This window comes from Molossus molossus, unplaced genomic scaffold (genome assembly GCF_014108415.1).
Source record: "Molossus molossus isolate mMolMol1 unplaced genomic scaffold, mMolMol1.p scaffold_m16_p_33, whole genome shotgun sequence".
NCBI lineage: Eukaryota > Metazoa > Chordata > Mammalia > Chiroptera > Molossidae > Molossus > Molossus molossus.
Genome location: NW_023425370.1, coordinates 1,276,603 through 1,296,102, shown reverse-complemented (window position 1 = coordinate 1,296,102; position 19,500 = coordinate 1,276,603). Strand labels below are relative to the sequence as shown.

The 19,500-nt window shown below is 67.7% G+C and overlaps 1 protein-coding gene across 1 annotated transcript in view; it reads left to right on the top strand.

Annotated features, from left to right (window-relative positions):
* Nucleotides 1-19,467, top strand: part of ADGRB1 (adhesion G protein-coupled receptor B1) — a 59,631-nt gene extending 40,164 nt beyond the window's left edge. The window contains exons 19-30 of the mRNA XM_036281306.1: nt 1,435-1,537; nt 2,188-2,338; nt 2,724-2,793; nt 4,033-4,099; nt 5,907-5,992; nt 10,445-10,616; nt 14,479-14,574; nt 14,797-14,836; nt 16,747-17,438; nt 18,023-18,058; nt 18,170-18,274; nt 18,755-19,467. Of these exons, the coding sequence (XP_036137199.1) occupies nt 1,435-1,537; nt 2,188-2,338; nt 2,724-2,793; nt 4,033-4,099; nt 5,907-5,992; nt 10,445-10,616; nt 14,479-14,574; nt 14,797-14,836; nt 16,747-17,438; nt 18,023-18,058; nt 18,170-18,274; nt 18,755-18,952 (1,816 nt within the window). The 3' untranslated portion in view covers nt 18,953-19,467. The remainder of the gene's footprint in view (nt 1-1,434; nt 1,538-2,187; nt 2,339-2,723; nt 2,794-4,032; nt 4,100-5,906; nt 5,993-10,444; nt 10,617-14,478; nt 14,575-14,796; nt 14,837-16,746; nt 17,439-18,022; nt 18,059-18,169; nt 18,275-18,754) is intronic.
* Nucleotides 19,468-19,500: the final 33 nt, after the last annotated feature.

Below are 19,500 nucleotides of genomic sequence, written 5' to 3'. Positions count from 1 at the left end.
GGAGGGGTGCGGGGCAGCCCCGCTGCGGTTCAGACAGTTTTACCCACGATTTTCCGAGCGCCTCCTCCTGAGCTCTGCTGGCCATCACTGCCTCGGTGAGCCACAGCCAGGCCCCCACCCTGTCAGGAAGTGGGGACCTAGCACAGAGACATGACCTGCCCAAGGTCACATGTCGTGCCATGCCTCTGCACCGCCCCTGAGGCACGGCCCTGTACGCTCAGCCCGCCACCACCCGGATCCCGGCCACCCAGGCCCTGGGGACGCTGTGCTGGGAGACAGAGCAGAAGGGACGGTGGCCTGCGCTTTCTGTCCTTGTCCCCAGCCACAGCCCTGAGCAGCAGGTGCCGTTCCCTCCAACCGCCCAGAGGGAGAAGCCGAGGCACGAGGGCTGGCCCCCTGCCCAGGGTCACAGCCACTGGGGCGTGGCCTCTGCAGCCCTGCTCAGAGCCACTCCCCCTTCTTGCCTCACAGTCAGGATCAGACCGGGTGGGGTGGGCTGAGAGCTGGGAACAGGCTGACGGTGAGACCCCGGGAATGAGCTGTGTCTGAGGGTGGGGTGACGGGAGAGGATCTTGAGTGATGAGGAGAAGCGTGTTGAAGGATGAGCCGTCCCCTGCTGGAGAGGACAGCTGTGCCTAGGGGCTCCCCGGGGCTCTCCCTGGCTCCAGGCCATGTGCAATTCGGTATGTGGTACAGGGAAGGTGGTGATGGTGGCTGTGGTGGTGGTGATGAGGACAGTGATGATGATGGTGATGGTGATGAGGATGGTGATGAGGATGGTGGTGGTGATGAGGATGGTGGTGAGGATGGGGATGGTGATGAGGATGGTGGTGGGGATGGTGGTGGTGATGAGGATGGTGGTGAGGATGGGGATGGTGATGAGGATGGTGGTGGGGATGGTGGTGGTGATGAGGATGGTGAAGAGGATGGTGGTGGTGATGGGGATGGTGGTGGTGAGGATGAGGATGGTGATGAGGATGAGGATGGTGGTGGTGATGAGGATGGTGGTGAGGATGGTGGTGAGGATGAGGATGGTGGTGGTGATGAGGATGGTGATGAGGATGGTGGTGAGGATGAGGATGGTGGTGGTGATGAGGATGAGGGTGGTGGTGGTGATGGTGGTGAGGATGGTGATGAGGATGGTGATAAAGATGGTGGTGATGAGGATGGTGGTGGTGATGGGGATGGTGGTGATGAGGATGGTGGTGGTGATGGTGGTGAGGATGGTGATGAGGATGGTGGTGGTGATGAAGATGGCGGTGAGGATGGCGGTGAGGATGGTGATGAGGATGGTGGTGGTGATGGGGTTGGTGATGGTGCCAGTGTTTGTTGGGAGGGAGTAACGCCTGGTCTTGGTGCAGCCACAGGACCCCAGTACTTGTGAAGTGAGGCCCTCTTGGGCTTTGACCATGGGCCTCCCACTCTCTCTCACAGGTACATCCGCTCAGAACGGTCCGTCATCCTCATCAACTTCTGCTTGTCCATCATCTCCTCCAACGCCCTCATCCTCGTTGGGCAGACCCAGACCCGCAACAAGGTAGGTAGCCTGGGCTCTGCCACACGCACCCCTCAACCCCCAGATGGGGTAGGTGATGGGGTGACAGAAGCATAGGGAGGAGGGGACAGACTTGGAGCCCTTCTGGCGCCTCCTCTGGCCACAGCAGCTATGAGGCTTGGGCCCGGGGTGGGGGCAGGTCACCTGGCCAGGACAGGCAGGGGGACTTGGTGTCCAGCTGGACAGATGCTTGGTGATGAGCCAGGCCAAACCCCTCCCCAGCCCACTGCTGGGCACCAGGCTCTGTCTGAGCTCATCTGTGCCTTTTCCTATGGCCCCAGGGGGACTCACCCTCTCAGGGCCTCGGGGTCACCGCCTACTGAACAGATGAGCTTGAACCAGGGCTCTTGAGCGGGCTCCTGGCTGGCATCTGGTGCGTCGACAAATGGGTGGGTGAGGAGACCGGGTGGGAGGGGCGTCTGTCCCTGGCAGTTCGAGGGCAGGGTCACACAGGCGCCCACCAGGGGTCTTAGGTGGTCCACAGCCCGTCGCAGGGTGTGGACCGGGCGACCCTCGGTGGCTTCCTGCCCGGGGACTAGACCCGGTCACCAGTGCGGCCGCTGGGCCCACGGGCGGCGTGGGGCCCAGAGAGGGAGCGCCTGCCCAGCCTCTCGGCCTCGCCTGCCCGCCAGGTGGCCTGCACGCTGGTGGCCGCCTTCCTGCACTTCTTCTTCCTGTCGTCCTTCTGCTGGGTGCTCACCGAGGCCTGGCAGTCCCACATGGCCGTCACGGGCCGTCTGCGCAACCGCCTCATTCGGAAGCGGTTCCTCTGCCTGGGCTGGGGTGAGTGCCCCGCCCCCCGGCCCCCGCCCCCCGGCCCCCGGCCCCCAGGTGGGCCTCCCCGACCTGCCACCCGCCCTGGCCTTGTCACCTGAATCACTGATGCCGCTTGGATTTCCGATGATAAGGAGCTTTTTAGTATGAGTAGGTCCCGTTCAGTGTCTGGGATCTGCTTGTACCAAAACACGTTTCCTTCTGAACCTGGAATCCGGTGTGGCTGGGCCTCCGTGCTTGGCTGCTGAGCCAGCAGCCCTGCCCCCGCTCTGTGGCTCCTCGTCCCTGTGGCCCCTCACGCACAATGTCCCCCTCTGCACAGAGGTCTCGGAGCCCGTTCCCGTCCCCTGCCCTCCCCCGGCCCAGCCTGATGCCCTCTCTGGTCCTTCCCCAGGGCTCCCTGCGCTGGTCGTGGCCATTTCCGTGGGCTTTACCAAGGCCAAAGGGTACAGCACCATGAACTAGTGAGTCGGGCTGCGTGGGGATGTGGGGGAGGCCACGCAGCACCCCAGGCCCTCCTACTGCCCTAGGAGGGGAGAGGGGGTCCCCAGGAGATGGAGGCCGGGCTCCTCGGGTGGCCGCCTCCTTCCGTCAGCCAGCTCCTCCCTGGCTGTGGGCAGTGGGGTCCAGAGAAATGGTGGGAGCTGGTGGGGCCTCCCGCCTTCTTGGACAGGTCTGTTGGTCTCTCCTGCCCCGGTTCCCCCTCTGGTGGGGCGTCCACCCTGCACCAGTAGGACTGTAGGGAGGCCCGAGGCAGGGCTGGACGGGCAGTGGGGGGCCTGTTTCACCAGAAGTCACTGAGGCCCCTGAAGGATCTGCTGGGAAGAGCCAGGGGCCTGGAATGCCAAGCCAGGAAGCGTGGGGTTACCTAGGGGCGGCGTGGCTTCCTGGGGGGCAGAGGAGCCGAGGCCTGCGGGATGGGGAAGAAGCCGTACCGAGAGGCCGGAGGAGCGGCTGAGCGGGCTGGTCCAGTTTGGCTCACTGTGGCGCCCAGGGCGGCAGCATGTGGCCGGACCCTGGAGCAGTGCCCCGTCTGGGCAGTGGGGGGCAGGGGACCTGAATGAGGACCTAGTTACTGGAGGCCCCAGGGGGTGCGTGCCCAGAGGAAGGAGTACCCAGCCTGCTGGGGTCGGGTGGATCAGGAGAAGGGGGACATTGAGGGGGTCTGAAGGGTGCAGCGGAAACGACAGCACGGGGCCGAGGGAGAAGCACGGGACGAACGGAGTCCTCACTGGGCTCCAGACCCCGTGGGCCGCCGTGGGTGTGTCCAGAACATCTGTGGAAGTGTGGAGCTCACACTCGAGGGTGGCGTGAGGGAGGGCCAGGTGCTGAGACCGTGGGGCTGCATTGGGCGGAAGGCCAGGCCCCGGCCCCAGCCCCTGCCTTGGGCATCCCGTCAGGAGGGAGGGGCTCATGTGAGATTGGGGAGGGTCTAGGAGGAGACGGGCAGGGGGCAGCTGCGGGGAGGGGTGGGCCAGGGCCCCTGGCCCCCTGCCATGGGCCCCTGCTATCAGCTGCTCCTCATTCATAAGCTGGGGTACAATGCCACCTGAACCCCCAAAGGCTCTGAAGCTAGAGAATGAGTGTGAGGGTCCGGCATCCAGGGCCCTTCATGCTGGATCCCTTCGGCCCCTCTCAGGGCCTCACCTGCCCCCCGGGAAGCTGTGGTGTCCCCGCCAGTAACCAGCCTGCTTCCCTCCCAGCTGCTGGCTCTCCCTGGAGGGGGGACTGCTGTATGCCTTCGTGGGACCAGCCGCCGCCGTTGTGCTGGTATGGACCTGCTCACAGCGCCAGGCTCGGCCGGAACTGATGGTGCTGCCCTTGGGCGCTGGGGGTGGTGTCCAGTCCCCGATCTGCCCTCGGTCACCAGGGTGCAGAGGCTGGGCTGGGCTAGCGGCCTCTGATTTCTGTGAGCAGTTTGCTGGTTCTTGGGGACCAGCTGTGCACCTGCCAGACCTGTGTGCGTGTGCGGAGTGATCAGTGGGTAGGGACAGGTGGACGGGCGGAGGGCCTGGGCTGGGCGGGCCCCCTGGAGGGGCACCGCCCCTCACTGGGCCTCAGCTTCCCTTTGCATTTCCCACGCTCTCTTTCAAAGGGCCAGGAGTGCCGGGTCACGGGGGTGACTGCCCAGGCCCCTCCCTGAAGCCCAGCCTGGGCCAGCTCGGGCTGGACGGCTGTGGGCATTTCAAAGCAGCAGGCCAGTGGCCAGCAAGCTCAGGTGCCCCAGGAGGGTGGGAGGTGCCGGTGGCAGAGGCAGGAGCCTCTTCCCACCTGTGTCCCTTCCCAGGATGCACCTGGAGGGGAGGGGCTGGCCCGGACCCCCTGTGGGACCCCCGCCCCAGGGCCCCTCCGCACATGGGGACACGCAGGTGAAAGGCTGCACAGAGTCTGCTGCAGGCAGGTGGGGGTCGGGGTCCTGTCCACTGTCCCGGCCTTGTCAGAAAGGTCACCCCAGAAAGTCACCTCCACCCAGTCAGGCTGCGGAGCGTGTGGCCACTCTGTCTGGGACCTTCTGCTCACGGGAGGTGGAAAGCAGGGCCCAGGCACCCACTGAGGTGGGACAGCCTCCCCGGACATCTGAGCCCAGGGTCCCAGACAAGGGCTCCACGGAGGCCCAGGGGCCCCAGGCCACAGGAACGCGGCCGGGACACAGCCTCTGCAGGTGGGAGAGCCCGGGGCCCCAGGGCCACAGAGGTGTCGGGGGCACCCTGGGACACTGCTCCGGGTCTCACGTGGTCGTTAGGCTGCACCCTGGGAGACACCCTGGGCACCCAGACACTCCCGGGGCGTAGGTGGCTGGCTGGCCTGAGCCGAGGTCTGGGACGAGCTGGGCGGAGAGCGTGGGAGCAGGGCCCAGGCGGAGCCAGAGCAGAGGCCGGGGTGGGGGGCCCCTTCGTGGGCAGGAGACCAGAGCAGGGATGCTAAGGGGGGGGAGTGCGGGGCGCATCTGGGCGGGGCAGCAGCTGGACCGCAGGCCCCCGGAGCCCCTTGTGCTCTGAGCAGGGCAAGTGCCCGGCCGTGTGGGGGCAGGGCGGCCTGCGCACCTGCGCACCTGGTCAGCCCCTCCGGGTGGGGACGGACTCTCGAATACCTGTCCCCTGACCTCACTTCACCGACTGTGCTGACCGGTGATGATGGCAGATGGGCCTCTTGGCTGGTCAGCTCAGCCCACCAAGACCGGCCCCGGGGTGCCCACCCCACCCCACATGGAGAAAGACCTGCCACCCGAGCCCCAGCCTGGCCTGCCTGGCGTCCCCCCGCCTGACAGGACCCCCAGGTCATGGCGGAATCTGCTGGGTGGCGGGGTCACCTAGGAGGCTCAGGCTTCGACACCCAGCCTGCGGGGTGTGGGAGGGTTCATGTGGCACCAAGGACCCACCTAACAGCAGGGGGAGACGGTGGGGTGAAGGGGCATGAATGTGGGCCAGGCTGGCAAAGCCTACTCCGGTGGCTTTGCCTCTTCCCCGGCGCCCCATCCCCTGACCAGGGAGTGGGGGGCACAGCTGTGGGCACTCCAAGCCGGTGCCGCCCCGGCCCGTGTGCGAGCGGGCGCCCCACACCCGCCCTCTGCCCGCAGGTGAACATGGCCATCGGGATCCTGGTGTTCAACAAGCTTGTGTCCAAAGACGGCATCGCGGACAAGAAGTTGAAGGAGCGGGCAGGGTAGGACCCAGAGCTCACCCAGCCCTGAGCCCCAGCACGGGCGGGAGACTGAGGCCCGGGGGCTGTGCCGGCGCGCAGCCAGCCCTGCCTTGCCCTGTGCCGCAGTCTCTCCGTCTGGCCCACAACGGTGGTCGGTCCTCGCAAACAGTGAAACCATTGCTTGGGGAGACCACTGCTCTGCCAGCCCCCCGTCGGGGTTGGGTGCCTGTCCTGTGGTGCCTTCAGCGTGGGAGGAGGGGTCATAGATGGGCCGGGTGCCCTACCTGGGAAGCTAGCCCAGAGAGGACCGTGCCTGGCCAGAGGGCACACGGCACTGCAGGTGGCGGTCCTGAGTGGCTAGGCCGGGCCCAGCAGTGGGGAGAGGGGGCTGCCCTCCAGCCTGCCAGGGAACAGGAGACCCAGGTCCTGGGAGCTCCAGGGGACGGAGCAGCAAGTCACAGCCAGGGCTGACAGCGGGCAGGGACAGGCCCCCTCTGTCCTGCCCCAGCCCTCTGAGCCTCTGAGCCTCGCTGTACCTGCTCTGTCTGTCCCTCAGCCTGACTGGTGTCTGTGTCGGGGTCCCCACTCCCTCTCTCCCCTCCGTGCCAGTCTTGCTTGGCTTGTCTGTCTGTCCTCTCTCTCTCTCCCTCTTCCTCTCCTCCTGCTCTCCCCTGCGAACAAAAGATTCAGGACACCGATCCCTTGGGTCCCTGTGGGCTTTGGTCCTGGTTAGAAACCTGCCTGGGGGGAGGCCTGTGACCCTGGGGTGCCCGCAGTGGCTGGGAGCCTGGCCTCATGGTCTGTGGGTTGGGAAGTGGGGCGTCGTAGGCCTGCTCGGGCCCATCCCCACAACACAGCACCCACATGTGCCCCTGGACAGCATCACACAGCAAGGAGGCCCCGGGGCCACACAGACACGCATGCGCACACACATGCTCACACATGCACACGTGCACACGCACCCCTGGCTGCATACCTCAGGACGTCGTCGGACCTGTGCAGGGCACTGGCTTGCGTCCTGCCATCACCCTCGAGTGGGCTCTGTCAGGTCCCCGCCCTGCAGACTGAGGCTCCGGTAGGGTGAGTGGCAGGTCAAGCGGGCTTGGAGCCCGGTCAGGTAGGTGCTGGGCCCAGCCTGTTGACAGCTGCCGGCCTGAGGAGGCCCCGCCCTGCTGTGCACTGGGTGAGGGCTCAGCAGCACCTCAGACCCGCACAGACAGGACACCCGCACACGCCCAGGTCCACTCACGCACGCTCAGGATCACGGCCCAGGCAGCTCTCAGACGCCCCATCGGACGGGTCCTCCGCTCCCAGGTGGGCCGCACGTGGTCGGACCAGGCGTGGGGACCAGAAGGCAGGCAGTGGCCTCCACCCCAGGGCTTCGCTTCTTTGTGCAAATGGGGTGATGGCTGAAGGGCTGCACACCGGACGGGCTGCACCTCCTGGTCCCCGGCTCTGGGTGCGTCTAGTGGAACGAGGCCCTGAGGACATCTCTCCCCACAGACCCCAGACCTATCCGCACTCTCTCCCAGACCTCATCCCCCCAGACCCCTTTCTCACACCCCCTAGGACTCATCCCCACTGCCCCCCAGGACCCGTCCGGCCCCAGGAGGCTTGGGCGCCCCGCCCCCCGTGTCCACAAGAACCACATCCGCTTTGTCCCAGCCTCTGTTCCACCAGCAGTTGGCTGCCCCAGGCCCCCCTTGGGCACGCGCCCACATGTGCCGAGTGTGGAGCCCTGTCCGTGGTCGATGCCGCCTCCGAAGCCGCCAGTAACGCCCTGTTAGTGCCTCTCAGGCCACCGGCCAGGCTGTGCTGTGCTTGGGGTCCCAGCTGGGTTTAGGTTTTCCCAGTCATTTCTGCCCTCGCCGCTGCTCCTGCCCGCCCTCAGGGCCCTCGGGGCCGCCCGTGGGAGAGGACGCGTGTGTGACCACGCAGTGTACATGTGTGTAAGCGGGAACGAGTGTTCACGTGTGTGTGCACATGACAGGCAGTCACCGCCGGGGGCGGGCAGGCTCAGGGCCAGCGGGCTGGTTTACATCCCAGGACGGTGGGGGCTGCATCTGGAGGGACGTGGCTCAGCGGACTCAGCAGCGTCTGGGTTGCCATTTCCAGCATACACGCCCCTGACCCTGGGACCCTCCGTGTTCGCCCCTGAGCTGGACACGGGGGCCCAGAGTTGGAGGAGCCGTGCAGAGGGCAAGGCTGGTGTGGGCAGTGCATGGACAGCATGAGCCCGGTCCAGGGCACAGGCTGGTGTGTTGGGCCACATGCCTGGGGGAGGGGCTCGAGGGAGAGAGCTGCTCCCTCACGCAGGGTCTACGGGGCCCTGCAAGCAGTCCCGCCAAGGGGCCACTGCCCTTGGGCTCAGGCATGGCCCTCGCTTCACACTCCTGTCTCCGTGGAGGGCAGCACCTCCCCCTGACCTGGGGGGCCTGTACCCGGAGCCTGGGGGCCGCAACCTGGGAGGTCACTCGGCTCCTGGGAGGCAGCTGCCCTGCCCAGCCCCAGCCCACACTCAGGCCCCCCACCTAGGGGCCTCTGACTTTGCAAAGGGGGTGGATGGGGTGACTGCACCCCACCCCCGGCTGCGCCTCCTCCGATTACGAAGGGACTTGCATGGGATCCTGAGGCTCGGCGCAGGCTGTGGGGATTCGAGTGATTTCAGGTCCCCGAGCTCAGCTGTGCCGGCACAGACGCCTCTGCTGAGAGATGACTCAGCAAGGGGAGTTTGTGGGGGCGCTTGGCCCCCCTGCTCAGAACGGGGGGTGGGAACATCCAGGGGTCCCTGCTACAGGAGGGCTGCGCTGGAAGTGAGGAGAGCCTGGCACCCCCCCCCCCCCGTGACGAGGAGAGGCAGAGAACAGACTTGCCAGGCGGGTGTGTCCCAGGGGCTCGCTCAGGCCTGTGCACAGCAGGTGCGGAGCAGGCAGCGGCTCGGCGTCCGAGGAGGCAGGAGCGTCTGGGTGCAGTCCCACTGGAGCCCTCGCTGTGCGGCCTGCCCCTGCTGCCTCGGTCAGCCAGGGCCCTGGGTGGGTCTGGCCCTGCGCCCTGGGCGGGCTGCTGTTTCAGAAGGACCGTGAGGGGCCTGCGAGGAGACCTCAAGGCTGTCTAGGGAGGAGGGGTCTGTGAGGTCCGGTTCTGGGGCCCGCGCTGTGCCAGGACAGGAGGGCAGGCCTCAGAGTGACCTTTGGCTCCGGCCTGAGCCACCAGGTGGGTGGCCAAGGAGCTGTCTCTGAGCTGGGGAGGGACCTGAGAGGGGCAGGACCAGAGACAGGGACGAGCCTGGGATTGGGGATCCCGGTCTTAGAGACGGGCCAAGAGGAGGGGAAGGAGGAGGAGGAAGAGGAGGAAGAGGGGACGGGGTGGGGGGCAGGAGCAGGTGCGGCTGCGGTGCCCAGTCTGGAGGTGACACATGTCGGCCTTTGCGGTTGGTCCCCTACAGGTCCTGGGCTGCAGGGCACAGTGTGCGGTTGGGCGGAAGGTCCTGCCCTGGCCCCCGGCCAAGGCCCCACTCGTTTGGGGGTTCGTGTCTGGTTGGACCCTGGGCCCTCCTGGCCTCTTGTCCAGCTGGGGTCCCCTGCTCCCTCCTGGTGGCCCCGCCCTACACTCTTTCTCCTGACCCGTGGTCCTGAGCGGGGAGCAAGTAGGTGGTCTGGAAGCCAGGCCCCACCCAGTCGTGACTGGCCTCAGCAGCCTCTTGGGGGCCCTGCAGGCTGTCACCCACCCATGGGGGCAGAGCCCACCCTGGCTGGGTCCTCAGGCCTCAGTGGCCCTGAGAGGCTCCCCAGGGGCCAGATGGGCCGTGTTTCCCAAGCATGCCAAGTGCCCTGCGGACGCGCCTGTGCCCACAACGGCCCCTTGAGGTAGTGTGGTGTGCCCCCTGCATGGCCCAGGACGGGCTCAGGGGGCACACCTGTAGCCTGTGATGTGCAGGGATGGGCCTGGGCTGCCAAGGGCCACGCGGGGGAGGGGCTGTGGGACAGGCGGCCCCTCCCCTGGGGTGAGCAGAGCAGGGCTCGCCAAGAGGAAGAAGTGTCTGTCTGTCTGTCCCCGTCTGTCTGCCTGGTCCCCACCTGCCTGGCCTTGTCTGTCCTATCACCTCCCCTCCGGGTTCTCTCCCTCCCTCCCTCCCCCTGGCCGGAGCTCAGAGGCCTGGCCCAGCACTGCTCCCTGTGGCCAGCTTGCAGTGTGGCCCCGGTACCCCTGGCTTGGGGCCTGAGGGCTGCGTGGGGCCCTGGAAGCTGGGACCAGCAGGGGCCTCCTCCCCTCCCTGTGGCCTGGACAGCCGGGAACTCGCGTGTCCCAAAGCGCCCCCTCCCGCACCAGGCACCAGCCTCCCCTGGGAGCCCTGGTTATGGCAGAACAGCCCACCAGGCAGGGAGATCCCTACAGAGGGCTGGGAGGGTGGGGACCAGGGAGGGAGCGGGGCTGGGCGCCCCGGGGTGCAGCGCTGACGCGGCCTGTCCGCAGGGCCTCGCTGTGGAGCTCCTGCGTCGTGCTGCCGCTGCTGGCGCTGACCTGGATGTCGGCCGTGCTCGCTGTCACCGACCGCCGCTCCGCCCTCTTCCAGATCCTCTTCGCCGTCTTCGACTCGCTGGAGGGCTTCGTCATCGTGATGGTGCACTGCGTCCTCCGGAGAGAGGTGGGCACCTCAGGCCTGGGGTGCAGGGGTGGGGGGCTTCGTCCCCGTGATGGTGCACTGCGTCCTCCGGAGAGAGGTGGGCGGCAGGCCTGGGGTGCAGGGGTGGGGGCTCCGTCCCCATGATGGTGCACTGCGTCCTCCGGAGAGAGGTGGGCGGCAGGCCTGGGGTGCAGGGGTGGGGGCTCCGTCCCCGTGATGGTGCACTGCGTCCTCCGGAGAGAGGTGGGCACCTCAGGCCTGGGGTGCAGGGGTGGGGGGCTTCGTCCCCTGATGGTGCACTGCGTCCTCCGGAGAGAGGTGGGCACCTCAGGCCTGGGGTGCGGGGGTGGGGGGCTTCATCCCCGTGATGGTGCACTGCGTCCTCCAGAGAGAGGTGGGCAGCAGGCCTGGGGTGCAGGGGTGGGGGACTCCGTCCCCGTGATGGTGCACTGCGTCCTCCGGAGAGAGGTGGGCAGCAGGCCTGGGGTGCAGGGGTGGGGGACTCCGTCCCCGTGATGGTGCACTGCGTCCTCCGGAGAGAAGTGGGTGGCGGCAGGCCCGGGGTGCAGGGGTGGGGGGTTCCGTCCCCGTGATGGTGCACTGCATCCTCCGGAGAGAGGTGGGCGCCTCAGGCCTGGGGTGCGGGGGTGGGGGGCTTCGTCCCCATGATGGTGCACTGTGTCCTCCAGAGAGAGGTGGGCAGCAGGCCTGGGGTGCAGGGGTGGGGGGCTTCATCCCCGTGATGGTGCACTGCGTCCTCCGGAGAGAGGTGGGCACCTCAGGCCTGGGGTGCGGGGGTGGGGGGCTTCGTCCCCATGATGGTGCACTGCGTCCTCCAGAGAGAGGTGGGCAGCAGGCCTGGGGTGCAGGGGTGGGGGCTCCGTCCCCGTGATGGTGCACTGTGTCCTCCGGAGAGAAGTGGGTGGCAGGCCTGGGGTGCAGGGGTGGGGGCTCCGTCCCCGTGATGGTGCACTGTGTCCTCCGGAGAGAGGTGGGCGGCGGCTGGCCTGGGGTGCAGGGGTGGGGGGCTCCGTCCCCGTGATGGTGCACTGGGACCACCGGAGAGAGGTGGGCAGCTCAGGCCTGGGGTGCGGGGGTGGGGGGCTCCGTCCCCGTGATGGTGCACTGCGTCCTCCGGAGAGAGGTGGGCGGCGGCAGGCCCGGGGTGCAGGGGTGGGGGGGCTTCGTCATCGTGATGGTGCACTGCGTCCTCCGGAGAGAGGTGGGCACCTCAGGCCCGGGGTGCAGGGGTGGGGGCTCCGTCCCCGTGATGGTGCACTGTGTCCTCCGGAGAGAGGTGGGCGGCGGCTGGCCTGGGGTGCAGGGGTGGGGGGCTCCGTCCCCGTGATGGTGCACTGTGTCCTCCGGAGAGAGGTGGGCAGCTCAGGCCTGGGGTGCGGGGGTGGGGGGCTCCGTCCCCGTGATGGTGCACTGCGTCCTCCGGAGAGAGGTGGGCGGCGGCAGGCCCGGGGTGCAGGGGTGGGGGGCTTCGTCATCGTGATGGTGCACTGCGTCCTCCGGAGAGAGGTGGGCACCTCAGGCCCGGGGTGCAGGGGTGGGGGCTCCGTCCCCGTGATGGTGCACTGCGTCCTCCGGAGAGAGGTGGGCGGCGGCTGGCCTGGGGTGCAGGGGTGGGGGGCTCCGTCCCCGTGATGGTGCACTGTGTCCTCCGGAGAGAGGTGGGCAGCTCAGGCCTGGGGTGCGGGGGTGGGGGGCTCCGTCCCCGTGATGGTGCACTGCGTCCTCCGGAGAGAGGTGGGCACCTCAGGCCCGGGGTGCAGGGGTGGGGGCTCCGTCCTCGGGGCCCTGGGAGCCACCGAGAGGTGAGCAGCTTTCAGGGCAGCCGGGACTCCTGGGGTTCCCTGGACGTCTCCAGAAGGCAGCTGGAGAGGGTTTCCACCCAGGAGGTCCCGACTGCCCCTGGCGGGTGGCAGTGGTGGAGGCGGTGTCCCAGCCTCGGGGGGCCGCAGTGGGAGAGCGTCTCGGCATCAATGGACCTGGCTCAACAGCGAGGCCGAGCCAGGGCCGTGGTGGGCACTGACGGGCAGGTGCACAGCCGGCGCCCCGACTGGGGCGGCGAAGGGGGCGGGAGCGGGCGGGTGGATTCCCCCGGGTCCCTAGGAAGATGGCGCGGGGCATGTAGAGCGCGTGGACTTTGAGAGGATGAGGAGCGGGGAGGAGGCGCCGAGGCAGAGCCTGGGGCGGGGAGCAGAAGTCGGCTGCAGCTGCAGCAGGTCCCGAGCCGGCCGGCCACCAGGGCCTCTGGGCGCGAGGAGTGCAGCTGCTGGTCCTCCGTCTGTTTGGGGAGCACTTCAGGACCCCCTGAACTGGCAGCAGTGCCCTCACTGAACCCCCCACCTGGGGCTCCACTGTCTGGGGGGACGCCGGCCTGGGGGCGCAGTGCAGTGGAAGATGGGGATACACTGAGAACGTACTGGGGAACGTGCGTGCTGACCTTGGTCGCCCCGCAAGCCGAAGCCCCCCACGGGCTCGTACCTCCTGGGAGATGAGAACCCCCTTCTCCGGGGCAGTGACCACAGGGCGAGGCGGGGCGACGAAGTCCTGGGAGATGAGAACCCCCTTCTCCGGGGCAGTGACTACAGGGCGAGGCGGGACGACGAAGTCCTGGGAGATGAGAACCCCCTTCTCCGGGGCAGTGACCACAGGGCGAGGCGGGACGACGAAGTCCTGGGAGATGTGAACCCCCTTCTCCGGGCAGTGACCACAGGGCGAGGCGGGACGACGGTCCTGCAGCTTCTGCCGTCCGAACGGCCAGCCGGTCCTGAGCCCGCGGGCCTGAGGACGGCCTTCACCGGAAGCGCCACCGACCCTCCCTGGGCAGGGAGGTGGCCCGAGGGGACACACATCACGCACCCCCATGATGCCCTCAGAGGAGAGGCCCATGTGTGCCACATCCCGGCTTCTTGTTGGCTCGTACCCACGACCTCGCGACAGTCCCTCCTGTAGACTGGCAGCTGCAGCCCAACACGGGTCAGTCAGGGGTGTTGGGGTCAGCCCCGTGGGCATGCGCTGACCAGGCCCTAGGGCCGTGGCTCTTTGGTGGCCTGGCTTCTGTGAAGCAGGGACAGCAGGCCACAGAAAGGGAGCTCGGGGGATCGGGAAGACGAGAGCAGGCCCTGCCCGGTGTGGCTAGGCGGGTAGAGTGCCGGCCTGCAGACCCGAGGGTTGCGGGTTCGATTCCTGGTCAAGGGCACCTACCTGGATTGCAGGTTCAATCCCGGGCCCTGGTCGTGGTTATGCAGGAGGGAACCAATGGATGTTTCTCTCCCTCCCTCCCTTCCACTCTCTAAAAACGAATGGAAAAATACCCTCGGGTGAGGATTAACTCAGGAAATACACAGAGACAGGGCAGGAGCTGAGACGCCTGGACAGTAGGCGGCCCCTCGAGGAGAGGGCGGAGGCTGGAAAACGAGAAGGCGAACTGGGGAGGGCCGCCCGGCTGTCCCCCTCTGAAGAGTCGGGGCGGAGTGGGTGACGTCCCTTCGATGGTGCAGGCAGCTGTCCTCCAGCAGGTGCCTCACCCGCAGACACGCCGTCTCCCCGGGGACCCTTGTGGGCGCTCCGGCGGGGCGTCCCTGAGCACGTGAGGGCCAGGTGCTCGGCTGTGCGGACAGGCAGGGAAGTGGAGGCCGTGGTGATGAAGGGCAGGTCTGGACACCAGGTGACCCCCAGCCTGCGGGCAGGTCCCTCCAGGGAGGCCCAGAGCTCGTGCTGGGGTCCGTGGTGCCCCTGCTGGAGTTGTCCTCTCGGACGGCAGAGGTGGACCCAGGTGCTGGGCCTGCGTGAACGGCCCTCCTGGCACCACGCCGGGGCCCGTCCTCACCGGGCAGGGGCTGCTGCTGACGCCCGCGCTCCCCCCCAGGTCCAGGACGCCGTGAAGTGCCGAGTGGTGGATCGCCAGGAGGAAGGCAACGGGGACTCGGGGGGCTCCTTCCAGAACGGCCACGCCCAGCTCATGGTAGGGTTCGGAGCCCGGGGTGCGGGCTGCCTCTGCGCTCTCTAGGCCCCCAAGCCCCGCCAGGAGGAGCTGTGAGCCCAGTCTGAGGTTGGGGAACAGGCTCCCCGGGGCTGCAGCGGCAGTGTGGGCCTCCCGCCAGCCGCCAGGCATCGTGGTGTGTGGCGGCAGCCCGGCCCTGCCCGCTGGCCCTCAGGCCCGCCCCTGCCCATCTCTGTCTTGCAGACCGACTTCGAGAAAGATGTGGATCTGGCCTGTAGATCAGGTGAGCGCCTGACAGGTGAGAGCGACAGGTGGCCCTCGCCAGGGCCCACTTGCTTCTTTTCCTTTTCTTCGTGCATCTGTCTGTCCGTTTGTCTGTCCTCATCCTGCCCCGCCCACAGCCCACCCAGACCGGGGAGACGCTGTCCTGGGGGCCCGAGCAGGGAGGCAGGCCTCACACAGACCTGTCCGCACCAGTGCCCCTGCCTCCCAGCCCCACCACTCCCTGAGCTGCGGGCAGGGTCTGTGCTGGTGGAGCCGTAGCCCTGGAGAGGACCCCTGGGCCTCCGTCCGGCCCCGTCTCCCCACTGTGCCCCAGTCCTCAGCACCCAGACGCTGCCAGTCTTCCTCCAGCCTCCTCCTCATAGCAGCGATGAGGCTGGGAAGGCGCCGTCCCCCGCCCCACCTTCCTCCATCACCCACCCACCTGCCCTCCCTCGAGGGCTCACGTTCTGTGTCGCTTTCATTCCTTCATCGTTGTCGAGCTGCCGAGGAGGGGCTGGGGGACATCAGTGGGAACAGGAGAACAGGTAGAAGGACCCATGCGGAGCCCGAGGCTAGCGCTGAGCTTCCTGGAAGCAAGGGCAAGAAGGGAATTAGTTGCCCAATAAAAGGAAGCCCCCCCAAGTGTCATTGTTCGGGGAGCCAGGGGTCTGAGGCACAGGCAGGCACTTTCCTGAGGGGTCACCCTCTCTTTGATCTGTCAGATACTTGAGAAGTGTCTTCTCTAGAGACAGCCCTGGAGAGCTGCTGGGACGGCCCTGGGCGGGCGTGTCCACTGTTGCCAGGTAGACCCGGGAGGGCTTCCTGGAGGAGGTGGTCTCTGGGTTGGGCTGAAGAGGAGCTGGAGTCTCTCTGCTCTTAGTCTCGTGTTATTTGGCCACTCTCTCTGGGAGGTGGCCTGGAAACTCAGGGGCTTTGGGGGCCTGGCCCAGCCCTGTGGGGGCACTGGCCCCTCTCACCACCACCTCTTTCCTCATTGGGAAGACGGCCTGGCCTAGCTCGACCTCCTGAACGAGTGGCCCGTGGCTGTCAGGTTGGGGGGTGGAGGGGGTGTCACAGACAACTAAGCACTGAGACTGCGTGGGAAGCAGGGCCCTAGAGGGAGTCGGGTTGTCCCCTGAGTGCCTGGGAGGCACGTCTGGTCCCCGGGCTGACGCTCGCGCTGGGGTGGGCAGGGAGGAGCAGGAGGCAGCCCGGGGGGACCCTTCCCGACCCTGCGGGGAGCACAGGTTTGGCAGAGAAGATGGCGGTCCCCTGCTGGGCCACATGGACTGGAGGGCAGGGCTGGGTAGGGGCAGTGTGTTGGCGTCCAGAGTGTCGAGAAGAGAAGGGGCAGGGAGGTTGGCCCAAGAAGCCCCGACCTGTAGTGGGCACTTTGAAGGCTGTGTGCTGATGAGGCAGGATGCGGGGAGCCCTGGGGCTGGGGCTGGACAGAGGTGTGGCTGGAAGCTGGGCCCCTGGCCAGCAGGGGGCAGGCTGCGTCAGAGCAGGCCTCCCGAGGATGGGCCCTGAGTAGGGCTGGGTGGGCAGCCTGGCAGCTTTGGGCTCTCCTGGGGCCAGCTGAGGCAAATCGGTAGGATCAGGGTGGGTGGTGGGCATGCGGAACTCAGGTCAGAGGTCACACAGCCTGGGCCCCCAGCGACAGGCCGTCCCGCCATCGGGTTGCTGTGTGTCTGCACTTCTGGGCAGTGTGGGCCAACTCGGGGCCGTCGGAGGCCACCCAGCTTCTGGAAGGGCCGCGTGTGGGTGGCGGTCCTCTGTCTTGTGCGGGGGTGGACAGAGGGGCAACCCGTGTCCCAGCCTTGTTCGAAAGTACAGAAGGGTCCCTGGCCACTGCGGCACCACGCACGGGAGGGGTTGTGTCCAGTGGGGCCCCGCACAGGCCGCTCTGACCCCTGCCCTGTCCCTCAGTGCTGAACAAGGACATTGCAGCCTGCCGCACGGCCACCATCACCGGCACACTGAAGCGGCCGTCCCTGCCCGAGGAGGAGAAGCTGAAGCTGGCCCACGCCAAGGTGCCGCCCCCCAACTTCAACAGCCTGCCGGCCAACGTGTCCAAGCTGCACGTGCCCGGCTCCCCCCGCGGCCCCGGCGGCCCCCTGCCCGACTTCCCCAACCACTCGCTGACCCTCAAGAAGGGCCGCGCGCCCAAGTCCTCCTTCGTGGGTGACGGGGACATCTTCAAGAAGCTGGACTCGGAGCTGAGCCGGGCCCAGGAGAAGGCCCTGGACACGAGCTACGTGATCCTGCCCACAGCCACGGCCACGCTGCGGCCCAAGCCCCAGGAAGAGTCCAAGTACAGCATCCACATCGACCAGATGCCCCAGACACGTCTCATCCACCTCAGCATGGCTCCCGATGCCAGCCTCCCTGCCCGCAGCCCGCCCTCCCGCCAGCCCCCGGAGGCACCCCCTGCCCAGCCCCCACCGCCCCCACCTCCACCACCCCCACCACCCCAACAGCCTCTGCCCCCGCCGCCCACCCTGGAGCCAGTGCCCCCCAACCTGGGGGAGCCCAGGGAGCCCGCCACCCACCCAGGGCCCAGCACGGGGGCGGGGCCCAAGAATGAGAACGTCGCCACCTTGTCCGTGAGCTCCCTGGAGGTGAGGACCTTGGGGGGGTGGGGGGGGGTCCCAGCCAGAAGAGGAGGAGTCAGGTCCCGGGCCTCGGCTGTGGGCTGGCGGCCAGTGTCGAAGGCCAGCACCCTGCCCCGCCCGCTGGAAGAGCCTGGCTGTCCTGGCCCAGGACCAGGTGTCCTTACTCTGCCTAGAGGAGGGGCAGGGGCATCTCTGCCCCCGGCTGGCGCTGCTCCTGGCAGAGGGCTTTCTACAGCAGCCTCTCGTTAGTGGCCCCGAGGGGGGTCTCGCCCTTCGCAGGACTCAGGGACCCGCAGCCCGCACCTGAACCTCTTGGGTCTAGCCCTCTGTGGTCGGGCAGTCCTTGCGAGTCCCCCCGAGACCGCCTGACCGCTGGCGTTGGCCCCCCAAGCCGTGCTCAGCCTGTGGGACATGGGCGTAGAGACGGGGGCGGGGGCGGTGGAGAGCAACCAGGCCCAGCACCCCAAGGGCATGCGTGGGGTGAGGGGGTCTCTACCACCCCATCCTCGGGCAAGGAGAGGCCAGGACTTGTGATTGGGGAGGTTTTAGGGATCTGGCCACAAATGCACACAAACCCCTTCTCCCCGCAGAGGCGGAAGTCCCGGTATGCAGAGCTGGACTTCGAGGTGGGTCCCCGAACACCTGGGGCCTGGGGGAGAGGACCTGCCCCTGACCTGGGTCCACAGGTGTGCGGGGCAGGGCCGCCCTCCAGCTCGGGCCTCTGCCCCCCCCTGCAGAAAATCATGCACACGCGGAAGCGCCACCAGGACATGTTCCAGGACCTGAACCGGAGGCTGCAGCACGCAGAGAAGGACAAGGAGGCGCTGGGCCCGGAGAGCAAGGTCTGGGCCGGGGGTCAGCGGGTCGGCAGGTGGGACCCTGGGTGTGGGGCAGGGCGGCGAGAGCCCTTAGGTAAGAAAGACTGCTTTCTCCCTTCTTCCTCAAACCCAGTTCATTCCTGTGTTCACTTGTCCACTTTCCTTGGCGGGCTTGGCCCAGCTCATGCTGCACCCCAGAGGGACTGGGGCCGTCTAGAGGGGGAGCAGGGGCTGTCTGGGCAAGGCCACCTCTCAGGAGGGGACAGCCAAGCAAGGGGTGCTGAGTAGGCAGGGGCCCCCAGCTGCCCTCCCTGCAAGCCACCCGAGACCCAGACCCGGTAGGGGCCAGGGCCCTCGTGCAGTGGAGAGGCTCCTGCCCTCCCTGTGCTGGCCTCCTGCTGCCCTCGCTGGTCCCTCCTGCTGCTCTGACTCGCTCTCACCCTTTGCTCCCTCCCCGTCTGTCTCCCTCCCCACCCCACCTGTCCACCGCCCGCTGGCCAGCAGCCAGAAAAGCAGCAGACGCCCAACAAGCGGCCCTGGGAGAGCCTCCGCAAAGCCCACGGGCCGCCCGCGTGGGTGAAGAAGGAGCTGGAGCCGCTGCCACCGTCGCCCCTGGAGCTGCGGAGTGTGGAGTGGGAGAAGTCAGGCGCCACCATCCCGCTGGTGGGCCAGGACATCATCGACCTGCAGACTGAGGTCTGAGCGGGTGGGCGGTGGCCACACACCGGGCACAGAGGAGGGATGCTGCTCTGCCCGCTTCTGCCACAGGACGGGCACAGACATGCTCGCGGGTGGCGGGCCAGGCCCGCGTCCCGGCTCAGGGCACTCGGACAGCGGCCAGGCAGAGGTCCGCAGTGCTGGGACCAGAGCCAGACGGACAGGAGGCGGTGGCCCCAGTGGCACAGGGCTCCAGAGGCCAGAAGGTGCCTCAGACTCTGCCCTCCTCGGCCCCGGCCCCGGCGGTCAGATGGGCAGCCGTGGACAATGGCCAGGCTGGGTGTGGCCAGCATCCCCAGGATGCCCGCCTGAGCCACTGCAACAGAGGACCAGCCTGCTTGGCCCGGCCGGCCTGGCACCGTTTTTTAGACACCCCCACCCCTCGGGAAGCAGCCAGCCCCCACACCCTTCCAGGGCCCGGGCCTCCTGTCCCAGGCAGAGAGCACAGTCCTCTCTCCTGCCTGCCCCCGGGGGCAGAACTAGAGGCCCACTCTGGGATGAAGCAGGGGTGGGGAATCTATTTTTTCTCTCCT